A 17,819-nucleotide genomic window follows, 5' to 3' on the forward strand; every position below is an offset into this window, starting at 1 on the left:
GCTCCCTGGTCTAAAGTGGGGGAAATTATGACGCTACAAATCTGTCAAATGAAATTTCAAAACCTTTATTTGAATAACCAACTTATCCGCTTAAAAACATTTCTACGACTTTATTACCCTCAATATGCCTGTTCTTTGAAGTGGTGGTGGGTGGGTGGGGGTGGTGTTGGGGGTGGTGGGGGTGGGTGGTGGTGGTGGGGGGGGGTGGTTTTGGGGGGTGGTGGTGGGTGGTGTTGGAGGGGGTGGTGGAGGGTGGTGGAGGGTGGGTGGTGGTTGTGGTTGGCGGGGTGGGGGGTGGTGGTTATATTTTTTTTACCAGAGCTTAGCCGAGCAAAAGCTCCGGGCGGGGACAAGGAATCCCCTCCCTGTGACCGGAGCGACAACAGACGCCCGCCCGCCAGTGCCACGAGTGGGTGCAGGTCGGGCTGGATCGCTCCGCCTCGCTACACAAAAGCAGCAGCAGAAGGAGGGGGAAGGCGGCCGTCATCATCATCATCACCACCAGCAGCAGCAGCAGCATCACCGGTGTCGTGTTGTCGTCAGCTTCCCGTGCGGAGACAGAGAAACGCTTCGCAAAAGCATTGCGGCGGCAGCAGCGTTGTTTTTTTAAATGTTGGAATTCGTCATCGGAACACAGACGTGATGGGGACTGCGTGAGATGCCATACAGCGGCGTTGTCTTACACAGTGAGGCCCGCGGTTGAATTTGCTGCTGCTGCTGCTGTTGTTTATCTACGGGGAGGTGAGTGATTTTTTTCCTTTCATCATTGTCGTGTGAATGCAGCACAAGCGCGCCTGTTAAATAGCACGCACTTAGCACACGCGTGTGTACAGGATACAACGTGTGCCTGCTGTGGTGTCTTGTCGATTGTAACAGGCGGTGTGGTACAATTATGAAGGGCGTGTACAGATGACAGAGGGAGAGCGTTGCGCATTCTGTCTACTGCCCATTCCGTTTTGCATTTCCCTTTTACAATTGACGATTTTCATCGACGCGTTTACAGACAACGTACCGAATGAGCCTTTGCTACGTGTGGTCGCAAATGCAATCGCAATCCCACGGCGGTCCTCCACGTATGACGTCCAGTAGTTGCGTTGAATACAATTCCATCGGCCCATTTATTCATTGGCTTACCGGACCCGAGATTTTACGAGAGGGACATTTGTTTTGAGCGGGCCAAAACACATCTGGATCGGTTTCGACGATACGGGTCTCACATCAGCAGAGTCCAGCCCCTTAATTAACAAAAAAAACCCGCTGCTGCTGCTGCTGCGGCTGCTGTTACCAGATGTAATATTGGCACGAAATAATCCATTGCTTGTGGGCTTAGATTCTTAACGCCACGTCCGACTGCTGTGGCGCCATCACGGGCAGCAGGCAAGCGGCGGTGTGCGATGGGAAATCGGGAGATTTCTACAGCCCACGACATGAGCTATAGGGTGTGAACGAAAAACGCAACGAATTGCATTCTGTGGCATGCTTAAACAAACCCAAAAAAAAAAATCGACGTGCGTTCTAAAGCTTATTGTTATTTTGCATTCCGCCCACCAACGTGTGTTCTGTACGCATTACGCTTCGTACCAGTTGTGTGCGCCGGGTGTATCGTTCTTGTATCCTACACATGTAATCGATATGTTAGAAATAAATGTATGGGGAGATAGATACACGCGACTCAAATGCACCAAATGGCCACCCATTTAAATGGAACGTAGCGATGTTGCGCGCCGTAGCGCGGTCATCTGTCGCAGTGAGTGGTGAGGGCGCGCTCATTCCGTTCATTGAACGATGCTAACGGAGGACTTCTAGATTTGAAGCTTTCGTGACTGCGAGGAGTCATATTCTTAGGTTTTTTTCGGTAAAGTCACGAAGGTAAAACATTTTAAATTAATAAAAGTAAAATAAAAATAAAATAAAAATCACGACGTTTCGGAGGCAACACAAGCTTCCGTCTTCAGGTGGAACCGTCACAGCACGATAGCTGTATCAAGCGAGAGAACGGAGGACCTTTATTTAACCGGCCGAGGAGGTCCTTTCAATATTCATTATCCCGTTTAACAAAAGAATATCCTGGAATATAGTTCAGTCTACTGTTATGATAATTACCAGTTTTTATTATTTATCCATGAAAGCGTCGGTGAGAGGCGTCGTATTGGTGCTGGAGTGGGATTGTTTTTGGCTAGGACCTCTTAAGTGGCTCGTCAACATTCAAATTGAACCCTCAAAATCCGCCGCCGCCAATACCAAATCGAGCGTTGAGCAGTGATCGCCGATCTGATGGTCGCCTTGAGTCAGTGGTGGAAATTCGTTGTTGCTCTGACAGGTCGAGGCGATCCACATAACTTAAAGCTTTCGTGACTGCAGGAATTCATATTCTTTGGGTCTTTCGGTAAAGTCACGTAGATGGGTTCAAAGAGAATAACAAAAAAGAACAAACAAACTACGACGTTTTGATCGCTTGTGTTGCGATCCAAACGTCGTAGTTTTGTTATTTTTTGTTATTTTCTTTAAACCTATCTACGTGACTTTGTATCCACATAACTACAACAGCAACCCCTTGTTGGCCTTAAATCAAGTAGCAAATAACACATTCGTCAATACCACTGCCTTGAAATAGGAAAATATAATGAACAGGATGGCCCAAAGTTCGGACACAGGGTAATTTTATTAATTTTAACACTGGAAATAAATAAACCTTTTAGTACCGTATTCAATAAGTTAATATTGTATCTATCATCGTTATTAATATCTACATTTCTTCTTTCCGTGGGGGGTCATTTCAAATAAGTTATTTACAAAGCTCGACCAAAAATCCTGAATGAATTGAATTAATTAACTTTAAAAAGATTACTAAAGTAATCTTTAAAATAAAGTCCTGATTTTATTTCAAAAGAAAATTAAATGAAATAACCCTATGTGATTTGTTGAAATAAATATAATAAGCCTCGTAAGTCAAATGTTCAAACTTTTTTCACACCGTACGTAGGCAACCGTGCTAATCAGAGGTGCGGGGTAAGGGCAACGATGTATGTGTCCAGACTTTTGGCCCACCCTGTCGAGAGAGAGTGGATAATAAGAGATAGAGTTTGCACTACGTGATAATTAGGATCCTGATGAGAAAATAACATTTTGGAAAAATGTTTTCTGATGACCGGTTCAAAACTAAGAAACAAGTAGACACAGCCTTACAAAGTGGTACCAGTTTTATCGACCCCCCCCCTCAGGGATGATGGGTTGCGTTAGCCCTGGCTGAACTCAAGTGGCAGTAATTGCGAGACGTCAGCTTGCCCCAGCAAATATTTAATGACAGGTCTAACCGTGTGTGATATTCAATGTTTTAAACAAGTCACGATTATAGTTTAACAACACCGAATGTGTAACAATGCAAAACAAACAATGGTCGATCATTCCAACCAAGACCATCCTGAAAATTACTTGGCTGATTTAGGTTTTCTGGAAAAAAATAAAATAAAGGACATTAATCTAGGATTGACGCTTTCGTGACTGCAGGACTTACCATAATCATTGGTTCTTTCGGAAAAGTAATTTTATTTTTTATTTTATTTCTACATACGTGACTTTATCGAAATAACCAATGCGTCGAGTAAAGGACGTTGTAAAAAACACCGGTGCTTATTTATTATTTAGATCAATAACAGTTCCAGCGTTTCCTGCAATTGATTCCCATTGGACGTGATAATGACTCTAGTCTGCACATTACTTTCGCCACACTCGTATAAAGAAAGCCGGCCGATGTTGGGGCTCAGAATAAATACGAATGTCGTGCAAACGAGTGCGTGCATAATTGGGGAAACGGTATACATCGGAGTGGATGTAACTGCCAAGCATAGTAGAAATATTTATAACAAGAACTGTTCCAAGTAAATATGGAACAATTGGGCCAACGTCAGTTCAACAGTTCCAAAAACGTGGGTTATTGAAGGTGGGACCAGAAGCTACATTTTTAAAATAAAGTGGAGGATGACAGCAGCCGGGGGGGTTCCGAGTGATTTTTTTGAATGCCGATCCAGAGTCCTAGACAATGAATAGGATCGCAGCAATTTCCATAAGTAACATTTTCATTTTTCGATTTAAAGCTTTCGTGACTGCAGGGATTCATATTCTTGGTTCTTTCGGTAAAGTCACGTAGAATGGAAATAATAAAATAATAAAAATAAAACATTATTTTATTATGATTTATAACATTTTAATATCCGTACATATTACCTGCAGTGATATGTGCATCAGAAACGTGGCCGCTTGCAAATAAGATAGAACAAAAGCTGCAAAGGGGCGCAAAGTAGCGTTGCAGAGGCGCACACTTAAAATGACATTGAAATGAACAAGTCGATGAGAAAACACACGCAGGTAAAAGGCATCGATGTGGCTGTTAAGAAAAGAAAGCGGAGATTGGGCACGACCCGCCCCTAGACGGGACGATGAGCGGTGGTCGAGACTAACGAGCGAGTTGCGGGGAGGGGGACGCGCCTACGAGGATGTCCGACAAGGAGATGGAGCGATGGGAGTCGAGCCCGTGTTGGTGGATTGTTACATAGCTTGACAATGAGAGGCCTTCGTCCAGCAGCGCATTGGTCATGGTGGTTAGATATTACTGGTAGGAACCTCCTGGTTACACCAGCCCACAGGGGATTATTGTGTCCGTCGTGCAGGGAGGGGCTGGGTGGGGAGGAGAGGGTGGGGAGGGGCTGGGTGGAGAGGGTGGGGAGGGGCTGGGGGGTGGGGCTGGGTGTAGAGGGGCTGGTCACCCCGTGGTGCCCTTATAAAACTCAACGTTTAACCTACTCACGCCGGCTTGTGCCCGCCCTCACAGTCGGGCATATTTGCGGAATACACCACGCCGCCGTTGACCCTGGCCATTGACCGAGCAACCCAACGTTCCTACCAGCTCCCTCCGCAGGAATGTGTTTACGACCTCGCCTGGCATACAGGAGGTCGTGGATTCGTTCCCGACCCCAAAGCCTGTATATTTTAGTTTGAATGTTCTCCCCGTGCTCACGTAAATTTTTTTTTCTCTGGATTCTCTGGTTTTTCCCTGCACAATTATAAACATGCGTTAAATGTATGTGGCTGCTATACATTTCGATATGATGAGCCACTTCGTTGAGATATCATTTGTGACCAGGTCGCTTCTAAATATCGAGCTAGAAAGCTCAGTGGGCCTTACCTGGTTAAATGTGTTTTTGTTTAAATAGTTTATAATAAAAGATAACGCTAAAAACAGAACGAATAAACATGCCCTTTAGTTGAGTGAGGGAGGGAGGGCCTCTAAATGAAATGGCTGGAGAGTAATCAGTCAAAAGAATACAGTTTAAACTCCTTTTAACTTACAAAGTAGTGAACCATCTTTCGTCAGCCTACATCATTGGCATGCTGCACCCACGTGTCCCCTCAAGGTCCCTAAGATCCGGGGATGCAGATCTTCTCTGCATTCCCAGATGGAGGCTTCTGTTTATGGGTGACCGAGATTTTTCTCGTGTAGCCCCCAGGCAATGGAACCCTCTTCCACGAGGTATCAGAGATCTCTGGGTCTGTGGACATTTTTCGTCAATGCGCCTTAAAACCTATTTATACGCATCCGCTTATTAGACGTTTAGTTCATTTCGTAAAATGGATTCTTACAATGTATTCGCGAGAAAATAATTTTTAACGCGCTCTGAGATCCTTTATGAAGATTGCGATATAAATTAAATTCTAATTCTTACATGCCGCACACATGCGCAGCAGCAGCAGCCAACAGACGGGAGAGGGGAGAAGCCCACGCCTGCCTTCCCCACCATGGAGCCAACCAAGCAGCGAAGCAAGAAGGACTGGAGAATTGGCTACTTCAGCAACGCAAAGGCGAGGTGTGTGAGCCATCATGTCTCCCCAGCGCGGAGGGGGGGGGACTGCGTTTTGTGAATGTCCACTGATGAATACTCCCCCTATTTTCTTGCCTTGCCCTCTCTTTCAGCAGTTCTTGTCCGGTAGTTTGTCCCCAAATCATTTGGTTCGTCTCTTCGTGTATGTATGTACAGGGACTCGAACGAGTTAGGTTCCAGACATGGGTTCGTAAGTCGATTTGTTCGTAAGTCCAACTTTACTCCTATCGATTCCAAACACGTTGTACGGAGTTACAAGTTCTATAATCTCCTGTAGATGCCATTGGTTCTCCATGTTCTGTAGATGCCACTGGTTCTTCATTCAGCAGATGTAGATGCCACTGGTTCTTCACGTTCTGCAGATGTAGACGCCACCACCGCCATCTATTGCGCGCGGCGATTGAACTTACGACTTTTAGTCCGAACAGGCAACTGGACATACGGACAGGTTTGTTCGTATGTCTCAAAGTTCGTAAGTCGAATGTTCGTAAGTAGATGAGTCCCTGTATGTTGCATTTTTTTCGCACCATGCATAGCCAAGTCTCTTTGCTTTTCATCTGTTGTATTTATTTTTATTCACGACTTGCCTTTCTTATGCTATTCGTTGCGCACGGTTGCACTTTATTTTGCTCGGTCGGTGTTAGCCGCTGAGGGCGTGACGGGGTTCTGTTTTCATTCCTGTTGCTCTGTGAATCTCGGTACCGTTCCCATTCCGTTGTAATGCACATTGATGGCCACTTTGTTGAGGGCGAAATTGGCATGTAAAATAAAGATCGATTGATTGGTTTCATCTCGCTGCTGCTGCTGCTGCCACCGGCTCATCGACTCTCTTCCTCCGCTTCTCTCGGTCTCCACACTGGAGTTGATTCTGTCTCTCATCTCTCGCCAGTTCATCTGACGATGCTTGCTGCCCAGTATCACTTCATTTCCTTTGCTTTAACAACAGCACCAGGAGATCCCAGTTGTGGTCCCTGTTTCTCAGTTCCTCAACCTATGCATTCGATTTACTCCGAATATACTCCTTTCCAAAGTTTTTGTTTGGCAAAGAACTATGGGAAAGGGGCTGTCCATAAATGACGTCACGCACCTGGGGGGGGGGGGGTCAAACATTTGTGATGGGGGGGGGTGAGAAATGTGACGTCACATCAAAATGCGCAACTTTAAATAAATATAGACAACACGTTCTACTTAATTAAATAGACTTTTTAATAAATGTTTTCTCCTACAACATCAGAGTGCAGCGCCACATTAAATACGCACTACAATGGCAATAGTTTAAAGCGATTTGAAGCATGTTTTTTTTGGGGGGGGGGGGCAGAGCTTTGTGACGTCATATTTGAGTGGGGTCTGACTTTTTGTGACGCCGTGTGACTGGGGGGGGGGGTAAAAAAATGGTCCAAAATCGCGTGACGTCATTTGTGGACGGCCCCAAAGGGAGTTAACGGCACTATTTAGGTGGAAAAACCTCACTGAGTTGTCACTTTCCTGCCGATTCACTCCAAGGCCCATAACTGCTCCAGCCATCAGCATTGTTATTTAATTTTCTAGTAAATTCGCGTGCAGATGAAATGGTGGCCGTTCCTGGCTATGGATTCTTATTCCGTTACCCAAAAATATTTCACATTTGTGCCTCCCTGCGCATAGCCCCGCCTGGTCCTGATGTGCATACTGGTATCATGCGTCGTCTTGACAGTGAGCAGCCACCCTCTAAAACAAAGCTTGCCAAATGTTGCTTTGTAACCAGACAGGCCGGTTTACCGAGCAGCTGGCCTTCCAGACTGTCCATACCAAGATGAGTGTCGTTATACAAATATGATGTTCAGTAACCGTGGCTCTGAACCCTCCGGTAATGTGCTGTTTGTACACAGAAGGCATGTTCCTAGGCATGTAATGATTCGCAGCAGTAACACCCCCCTCCGTACCCATCCCAAGCCCCACCTCCAACGATTCAATGATTTGTCTCAATCCAGGGGTCAGGATGGGAAACTCTCTCGTTTTTTACCCATCTCCTTTGTGTTGTTTCTTGTTTCATTTCTCTCTCACTTGTACCTTTTTGCTCATTCCCTTTGCCATAACTGGAACATTAGCATACAATTCGCACACAGTCTGCAGACGTTATAAATAAGCGGTTTTTTCCCCCCAACACGCGATTCGGCGCGTGCATCGCGAACCCTGACGATGCATTGTGACGCGCCTAAACTATCGCTACCCTGGTTCCCCCCCCCCACCACCAACTTCCCCCCCACTATCAAAAACTAATTCCGGCCACCCATAGAACCTAAAAGCGCGTCCAAGGGAGGCACGGCAGCGCCGCGAAAGCCGACCCCTGCGACACCTCCGAGCGAGCGTGCGTTTGTGCACAGCCACGCGGCCTGTCGCAGCGGGAATCGTTCGTTGAGCCGCCACGGAATGCGTCATGTGCTCCGTGTCGGCTGTAGGCAATGGTGCCAATCTGATATACATATGGACACATTTGGCTGCGTAGAGTGTGCTCCGGATAGCCGGCAGCGAACGTGGGAAATCCGTGTGGGCCGTGACGAGCGATTGTGCCTGCGGGTGACCCTGGAATGCGGTGAGGTCGGCAGCCTCAAAAATCTGAAAATCTGGACCGGCCATAGCCGACGCACATCGTCATTCCGTTGTTGTGGACAATAAAACAAATGTAGTTGGCCGCACCTGGAAAAAATCTGATCGCCGCTCGCTTGCGGGCAACTGGGATGGCAACTTCCATGAGGATGACGGACAGTGGTCAAGTGGTCACACGACTCCCGAAGGTTGTGTGCTCTGTAAACCGATCGTTGCCAGTCGAAAACAATATTCAACGAAACCCTGTTTTCATTGATCTAGACAAAACTCGTATCTCTTCGTCCGATTGCCATGCAAAGTTTTCATCGTTGCCCATAAGCAGGCCCCAACTCCAGCTCCAGCTCTGATTGGGGGGGGGGGGGCAGTAGTTGAGTAGTTATGTGGGGGGGCCACCATGACCGTGATTCACCGCTAGCGAGATCGAACTTGGGTGGGGCTCAAGGGACATTTGGTGGGGGTGGAGGGGGGCAGAGGGATCCTCTCATTGCCCCCTAAGCGGCGCCGGTCCTGGTCATAAGCATCACACGGTGGGAAATCAGAATATTGATACTGGAGGAATCCGATGACCTACAAAGCTCATCTTCTTGGTTCTTTCGGTAAAGTCACGTAGAAGGGAAGTAATAAAATAATAAAAATTAAACATAATAAAATAATTCTCACGACGTTTCGGCCACAACGCTAGCAGCCGTCCTCAGGTGAAGAACAGGTCCGTCGGGCCGAAACGTCGTGAGAATTATTTTATTGTGTTTAATTTGTATTATTTTATTATTTCCCTTCCACGTGACTTTACCGAAAGAACCAAGAAGATGAATCCCTGCAGTCACGAAAGCTTTAAATCGAGACCTGCAAAGCTCTTTTATTTCACAGATGTCAAAATGATTTGGCGACGCTTCCATGGGTGAACAGAGCCCCCTCCCTGCCCCCGCCCGCCCCCCAGCGAGCTTCTTGGCGCGCTGGTCTAACTCCTCGTGAACATGCGTGTGCCTTGAGACCTGTGGTTTCAAGGAGTCGAGCCGGCTCACCTGGTATTCGTTCCCTGCGCGTGCGTCCGTGTGTGCGCGCGTGCGCGTGTTTTTGACACGCGCCGGTTTGCCGCTGGCTGGCGTTTGCGGACGCAGGCAGTGCGTTCCAGTTGAACGGACCGGCGTGCATGATGCCTTCAACCAGTCTCCTCCGCTGTACCGTGTTTATACCATCATATTGACAGTGGAAAAGTTTTCCATTCTCCGCGTACCTGCGAGCACACACGCGCGCGTGCGCACGCGCGTGTGTGTGCTCGCCATGCGTGCGTGCGCGCGTGACGTTAATTTCACTCAGGCGCTAGGGATGCACGCTGGTTACTGCTGCGACAGAGGGGGGGAGGTTGAGGGAAAGGGTTTGGCAATCGGTCAACAAGTGAAATAAATGAAAATAGAATGCCGGTGGAATGATGGCTTGTATGCCAAAGCGCTCATGAATGTAATTGACCCCAAACATCCCATTGCAGAGGGACCTGTTGTGAAGTTGCCTGGTGAAGCTTTCTTTGGTAAATAAATAACATAAAGATAATATTACAAAGGGATGTGGTACAGCGCTGTCTTCACTGCTGAAGCTCCTCTCCGCCCCATGTACTGTGCGCCACGGGGGTTGTTTGACCATACTTCACCACGCTGGTGACCGTGCGTTAGTGCAGGAGGGGACGCAGAACCAGTTCAGATATCACTCGACACTGATATTGGACGCGGTCCGGAATCGAACTCGGGTTCCCGCGTTCGTAGTGGAGTGTGCCCAACCACTGTTTCCACTCAACCCTCGAGATAAAATGATCGCATCATTCGCAGCATCATATTGCATTATGCATCATTATCGATTTTCGTACAAAGTCAAATTTGTTCCGGACTCAAACAAGCACGGTTCATTCCTCGTCTCTCTCACTTACAGCCCCGAGCCAGTTGTACAAATTCTACATTAGTGTGGCAGGGCCAAGTACATCCACAGGAAGAACACTTTTGGCGTCTTATTAACCGGTGCTAGTTATATTTTCCGGGCACCTTGTGCTGTCCGTGCAAAATGGTTTCTGTGTTTTGCAATTTATCCTCCTCCGCATTGGGCAATTACTTCCGGTCCACGCAGAAACAAACAAAAAAACACGTGGCTTGCTCGCTGGGCCGCATGCGTGTGCTGCATTCATTCGCAAGCGCTGGTCGTCGGCGAGAAAAATGCATCACGCTCTGTCTGGGTGATCGGTGTCGATTTTGCGCGAATTCGTACATTCCAATGGGTGACGCATCCTAAGTTCTGTCAAGTTCCTGTGTATAGCTATTTTCTGGATGCAGTTTTATCACGATGTACATCGCACGGCCGCTCGTCAATTTGCCGCCGTGTCAGTTATGGGATTTCTTCTGGTAACATACCTCACCGTGCTGGTCGGTGCAGGTTGGTAGAGAGATAGGGAAGGGCAGGATCGGGTAAGTTAGAGTATTTGTCCGCTATACATTTACACGTGATAAGCCACTTCATTGGGCTATCATTTGTGGCCAGGTCACTTTTGAAAAATAGCTGTATAGCTCAGTGGGCTTTATCTGGTAAAATAAAAATAGTTTATAGTTTATATCACTCACTGTTAGCTATGGCCAGAAATTTAAATTGGACCGCCAGGCAAATTACACAGCGCGTAAACCACTGTTCGTCCATCTCGTGTATATACAGGGACTCCTTTACTTATGAACGAGGTAGGTTCCAGAGGTCTGTTCGTAAGTCGATTTGTTCGTAAGTCCAACTTCACTCCTGTCGATTTCAAACATGTTGTACGGCATGTACACTGAACACGGGAAATGGCTTAAAAGTTGTATAATCTCCTGTAGATGCCACTGGGTCCTCAAGTTCTGCAGATCTAGATGCCACCACCGCCGTCTATTGCACGGCAGTTGAACTTACGACTCTCGGTCTGAACAGCTGCAACTCGACATACTAACAGGTTTGTTCGTATCTCTGAAAATTCGTAAGTCGCGTGTTCGTAAGTCGATGAGTCTGTGTACACAAATAATAAATAATGTAATCATTCGTAGGCCATCGTCTACCAAAGTTGTCGTGCAACTGTGGTGACCCAGAACAGACCGTGGGACACTTACCGACTTTGGTCCGATTCACGAAGGAGAGCTCACAGCGCGATGATCTTTCCAGCTCCTATTGCAGGAGCATCACGACCACTACTCTGTGCAGTTTTCCGCATTAGGTGGTAACGCTGCTTATCGTGAGAGCTCGGAGTGGACATGAATTTTTTTTCTCGTCACGTATCGGCACAATTGTTGTTGTATGGAAGAGTGGGGGGTGGGCGGGCGGGAAGCAAAAGTGGAAATTGAATTTAAAATAAAAGAAATTCGGAGTAATGAGGAAATGGGGCCACTGTGCCGATTGTGTGCGTATGTATGTTGAACTTTTTTCTCACCGTACGTAGCCAACCGTGCCAATCGGAGTCAATTTGGTGGGTACAGTAGAAACCGGACACGAACAACCCTGGGGGAGCAAGTTGATTGACAGTGCACATTATCAGAGTAATGTTCTTTTGTTTGTATTATGACTGCAGGTATTGCGGTCTATGCAAACATGACTCCTTGTAAAAAAAGGGGTCAGTTTTGTTGCCAGATAGAAGGGTAAAGAACCAATTATCATATTTTTACTGGCAAATGAGGTTCCCATAGTGTATAAGTTCAAGTTCATGTATTCGGTAGAGCCCTGTGAGCCATTCGGCTCTTGAATCGGGTGCAACCGCAACAAACAAAAAAACAAAAACATGAATAAAAAACATCTTAAAGTGAATATGTGACTGAGTGCAAACAGAAAATCCAAGAAAAGACAGCAAAATATTGCAGAAAAAACACCGTACACCAACGCTGTGTGCAAAAATCCCAGTGGGATGCAAGTGAAACAACAACAACAACAACCACAAAACTTCCCTCACCAGCATTGTAAGGCTATACCACTTCTCCCAGGCTTGTGCTTACAGAAGGTCTCTTTATAATAGTCGTCTCCAGTGTTATTATTATGCATCATGACTCCGCACGCATCCTGGTGTTGTGCATTAGCAAAACACAGTCATGTCCGGTACGCGTGCTGAATTTCCTTCGCACCGTGCGTAGCCAACCGCGCTAATCGGAGGTGCGGGGGAAGGACAACAAACTAAACACGACAACAAGAAGCAGTTCCAGAGAACTGAGTTTGATCGTAGAGCTTGGGGACTCGTCGTGTGACGATTGATAACACTGGTCAACAAAAAAATTTTTTTTCTGACCTGGACTTTTGCAGCTGTTTTAGACTAATTTCAGGGTGCTGATTCCAAATCTGATCTCAGATTTGCTCTATCACATCTCATTTTTATGCTATCGGCATACTCCATTTTCATTGATTTTACCCGAAATTAACTCCGTCCCTTATGATTGCAAGTTGTTGCGAGTCAGTGACTGCTTTAGTGTTAAAATATGGTGCTGTATTTTTAGGATAGTGTGTTTATAATATCATTTTATGTAGATATCCACATCTATTTAATATTTTTCTTCTGCAGATTTTATTGAAAATGCAATATTTGATATCTCAAAAACCTGATGTGATAGACAAAAACTGATGCCAGATTTGGAATCGGCACCCCAAAATTACCTTCCAACCGTTGGAATACCTTATGCCAGAAAAAGTGTGACCAGTGTAATCGATGGTGACAAGAGCACAACCGCCCCCCTGCCGAGGGAGGGTCTGTTTGTGATAACTTGACGATGCCTATTTTGATTTGCTTTAAATGGCATGTTTCATTCAGTATCATTAACACGAGTCGAACGAACAAAAATCAAGTTTCTCTCCGCTGCTCATTGGAACACTGGGGCAGTGCTCATCCTCCGCAGCTTACCCTAAGGCAGCCGTAGAAATTCCACTTTCCCGTGGCAGTAGCTCGTCTCTGCATAGATCGATCACTGCATTATAACGGTTAGATTTGATGGGTTTATGGTAACACAGTCCTGCCATAATGCCGTTATATTTTATGCAGGAATACCTGGACTCTGGTCACGGCCGCCGCCCTCCGTTGATTTGTTTGCCCAATTACATTAGCGGAGTGCCTGGCTTGGGCTTGTGGGAGGAAATCTGAGCACAGTGTACCCGGAGAAACGAAGACAAAGATCCCCCGTATAGCCTTTGACAGACCGCTGGGGGAAGTGCTGTTAGCGAGCACATTGTGAAGGCACGCGAGGGGGTGGGTGGCCAACACCACGCCCGGCCGCCTTTGTCTCCCGAAAGTGGCGATGTTTTCGCACCGCACCGGGTACCCATTTGAGGCTGAGTCGACCTATGGGGGGAGGCCCAGGACCGGTTCGAATAATCGTCACTGGTGATGGCCGTGAGCGGGAATCGGAATTCGGGGCGTCGGATTCATAGGGCAGTGCGCTAACCGCTGCGCCACCGCTCCCCACCCGGATACACCCACACATACCGGGCAGCTGCCTCGCAACCAGTACAGGGACTCGTCGATTTACGAACGAGCTGGGTTCCTGAGGTCTGTTCGTAAGTAGAGGAGTCTCGAAATACCCAGGCGTGTGAGTCTTCCATCCGTGTGTACGAATCAAACTCAACACATGCTCAGCGACCGAGAGCCGGCGAGGTCGGACCCACTCAGGGGGGGGTAATTTGGTGGGATTGGGACGGTACAGACACGCATCGAGGTTACTTAGATTTGATTTGAAGCTTTCGTGAATGCAGGAATCCATACTCTTTGGTTCTTTCGGTAAAGTCACGTGGTAGGTAGAAAAATAAAATAAATCACGACGTTTCGATCGCAACACAAGCGACCGTCATCAGGTGGAACAGATACAGCAGGAGAACTACTGACATCATGTCCAGGAGAACAGCTGACATCGTTCTTCTGCTGAATCTGTTCCACCTTTTCCACCTGATAACGGACGCTTGTGTTGCGATCGAAACGTCGTGATTTATTTTATTTTCCTACCGACGTGACTTTACCAAAAGATCCAAAGAGTATGTTATTTAGATGATTATGCTGCTGTGGATTTCCACATGATGAGCGCACTTGTCGTTGTGGCTATCATTTGTGGCCAGGTCGCTTCTGAAAAAGAAGCTCATGGTTCAGAGGGCCCTTGCCAAGTAAGATGAAAAAACTGTTTAGTTTTACAGTACTGTTTGATTTAAAGCTTTCGTGACTGCAGGGATTCATATTCTTGGTTCTTTCGGTAAAGTCACGTCGAAGGGAAATAATAAAATAATAAAAATATAAAACAATAAAAATTCTCACGACGTTTCGACTGCAACACAAGCAATCATCATCAGGTGTGAAATCCACAGTACTTGTATATCTTTTTTGAGTGATTTGTTTACCGTGTCCGTGATTCACACTCCTATCGTGTTTTTTGTTGTTTTATTATTTGTTGTTGTGACATCGCCCTACTGGACATCTGTAAGAGCTTTATAGCACATCGGATTCCTCCAGTATGAATACAGATTCTGATTCGTGCTCGGTTTGTTGTAGCTACTGATGCAGCCCCAACGAGAGTGGAGGGGGGGCGTCGTGCAATCTCCACTTGCCGTTTCAGAGGATCACAGCTTTAATCCCAGAAGCCACCCCTGGCTGACGCTGCGATTTGTGTGATAACCACGGTAATGCTTCAGCTTCATTCACTCCCAGCGGATGTCAAAGATCCCCCCTCCCCCCCCCCCACCATGAGGTCATTCCCACAGACTGGGTCAATGTGCTGCGCACTGAAAGTTTCACGGATCTAAATTAGAAAAATGACACGGCAAAGTGACTCCTTTTAATGTCCAGCTCACGGCAATCGTTGCTGCCCCAAAGCCCGAAGGCTTCACAGGACTCTCCCGAAAAATGAGTCGCGATTGGCTCGGTGAGGCTTTGCTGAGTAATACTCTTAGGTTTTTTCGGTAAAGTCACGTAGGTCAAAAATTTAAATTAATAAAAGTAAAATAAAAATGTAATAAAAATCACGACGTTTCGGAGGCAACACAAGCTTCCGTCTTCAGGTGGAACCGTCACAGCACGATTGCTGTATCAAGTGAGAGAAATTCCAAGAAAACAGTATTTGTATATATACTGGTTGAGGGTGGGAGGAGCCAAGGTAGGCCCTGGATATTATTTTTATGAGGTTCGAGGTTCGGTGGAATTTCTCTCACTTGATACAGCTGTCGTGCTATGACGGTTCCACCTGAAGACAGAAGCTTGTGTTGCCTCCGAAACGTCGTGATTTTTATTTTATTTTTATTTTACTTTTATTAATTAAATGTTTTTACCTACGTGACTTTACCGAAAAAACCTAAGAATATTAATCCTTGCAGTCACGAAAGCTTCAAATGTAGAATTTGCTGAGTAAATCGACGCAATCGACGCGTCGGCCTCATTCCCTGCAGGGGCGCGGCTGAATTGGTCGGAGTGGGGGGTGGGGTGGTGGTGGAGGCTAAGCACTTGCCGTTGAGTGCTTCTGCCTGGCATCATTAATCATTCATTGGGAAGAGCTTCGCCAAGAATTAGCTTCTAATTTTTTAACACCGCCTAGGATCCAGCGTGAATAAGCGATGCAGGATTGCGCAATGTGTTGCGTAATGATTTAGCTCGGCGCGGTCGTCAATGCCGCCGCCTTAAAAAATTAACCCGTAAAAACAAATATTTTCACTATAAATCCTTTATATGCGTGGCATCGGTTTTATTTTATTATTCATTTCTGTTTTTCTTAAGAGTTTCATTTTCATCACATTGGTATTTTAAATAAAATATTTAATAAAAAAATTCCTAAAAAGTGGAAAATTTTGGAAAAAAATTTTCACGAAAATAAATTGTCATGCACAACGAGTCTGTGCAAAATGTCAGCTCGATTGGATCACGGGAAGTGGGTTAAAAAACGACCGAAAGATTTGCACGGTCGTAAGCGCGCAAGCAAGCAAGCAAGCGAACTTAATATAAAGGATTTAAAAAAGGGAAAAATATCCGCAACACGTGACGTTTTGGGCAATGATCCTTCTTCATAGCACATCGACAAACCCAGAACGATTGCGTGGCCTTATAGCTTGTGACTGCACCGTACAACGTGAGGCCCTGATCTAGAAATATGACCGCACTTTAGCTATACATCGCTTTGTGTGTGCGTTTATAACAAACCTATTGTAGTCCACATGCAATGTATTATTGATGGACTCTTAATGATAATAATCATTTTCAATTATTTGTCTGGCCACTGCTCACTCAAGGTCTTCTCACACTTTATGGGTTAATAGGGGCTGTTTGACCATACTTCACCACTTTGGTCGGTGCGGGTTTTACATTCATCTCCGATACGTTTCCGAAACGCTTTTGGAAATTCCGCTTTCCCATGATGCGAGAGCAGCCACTGTGTCAATGTTATGGTCGTAGCGGTGCGTCCCAATTTATTTGATTCATATCCAAGGGAAAACGACGTTTTTGATTCCTATAGGTATTAGTCACGGGGTTCGCCTGACCCAGAGGTCGGCAACCTGCGGACTCTGGGGTCTTCAAGGGCTGTTTCATGACGTTAATTATTGAGGACCACCACCTCGTATTCACCGCCACAGTGCGTTGCTGCTCTTGAAATAGTGAGTTGTATCTTTTTTTCTCGCCGAATTAGAAAAAATAATGGCTCCCCTTGTTGTTTCGGTTGCCGACCCCTGGCCTAGCCCCAGCAGCCACGAGAGGTAAACGACCATTCGACCGCTATTTGACAAGAAATGTATTCTTCGCATCGAAACGCGACCCTGAGTCGCGACAATTCACCGAATCGTTGGGTGGCAAACAATTACAGCTCGCGTGCAAAAGCAGCGCAGCCTTGCGCAGGCCACCAACTCAATAGAACTGAATGTGGTCTGGAGAAGGCCAAGAGCTTTTTTTGTACTGTGCATTCAATGCTGCGCATCTTTGTGTGTGTTGGCAAATCTATTCCATTTCTGTTGCGTCATTTTTACAAATGAGAATTGCGGTAAGCGACAGCGAGCCGGAGCGGTGATCAGTGTCTGCTGCCAAGAATAATCGTAATTCTAGATTTGAAGCTTTCGTGACTGCAAGGATTCATATTCTTAGGTTTTTTTCGGAAAAGTCACGTGGGTAAAAAAATTAATAAAAATAAAATAAAAATCACGACGTTTCGGAGGCAACACAAGTCTCCGTCATCAGGTGGGACGGTCACAGCCAGATTTGCTGTACTTGATACATGTATACTTGATACTTGATACATGTACTTGATACATGTATACATGTATCATGTACATGTATGCATGTATGATACATGTGTACATGTATCATGTACATGTATGCATGTATCAAGTACATGTATCACAGCTAGATTTGCTGTACTTGATACATGT

At 46.2% G+C, this 17,819-nt stretch overlaps 1 protein-coding gene across 3 annotated transcripts in view; it reads left to right on the forward strand.

Moving 5' to 3' along the window:
- The first annotated feature begins 326 nt into the window (after positions 1–326).
- Positions 327–17,819, forward strand: part of LOC144938490 (oxidation resistance protein 1-like) — a 70,441-nt gene continuing 52,948 nt past the window's right edge. For 2 of the 3 annotated variants that reach the window (XM_078866349.1, XM_078866351.1), the window contains exons 1-2: positions 327–741; positions 5,740–5,861. In XM_078866349.1, the coding sequence (XP_078722475.1) occupies positions 5,794–5,861 (68 nt within the window). In that variant the 5' untranslated portion in view covers positions 327–741; positions 5,740–5,793. The remainder of the gene's footprint in view (positions 742–5,739; positions 5,862–17,819) is intronic. The other variant, XM_078866350.1, reaches the window with a different exon arrangement.

The sequence above is a fragment of the Lampetra fluviatilis genome, chromosome 22 (genome assembly GCF_964198595.1).
Source record: "Lampetra fluviatilis chromosome 22, kcLamFluv1.1, whole genome shotgun sequence".
Classification (NCBI taxonomy): Eukaryota; Metazoa; Chordata; class Hyperoartia; order Petromyzontiformes; family Petromyzontidae; genus Lampetra; species Lampetra fluviatilis.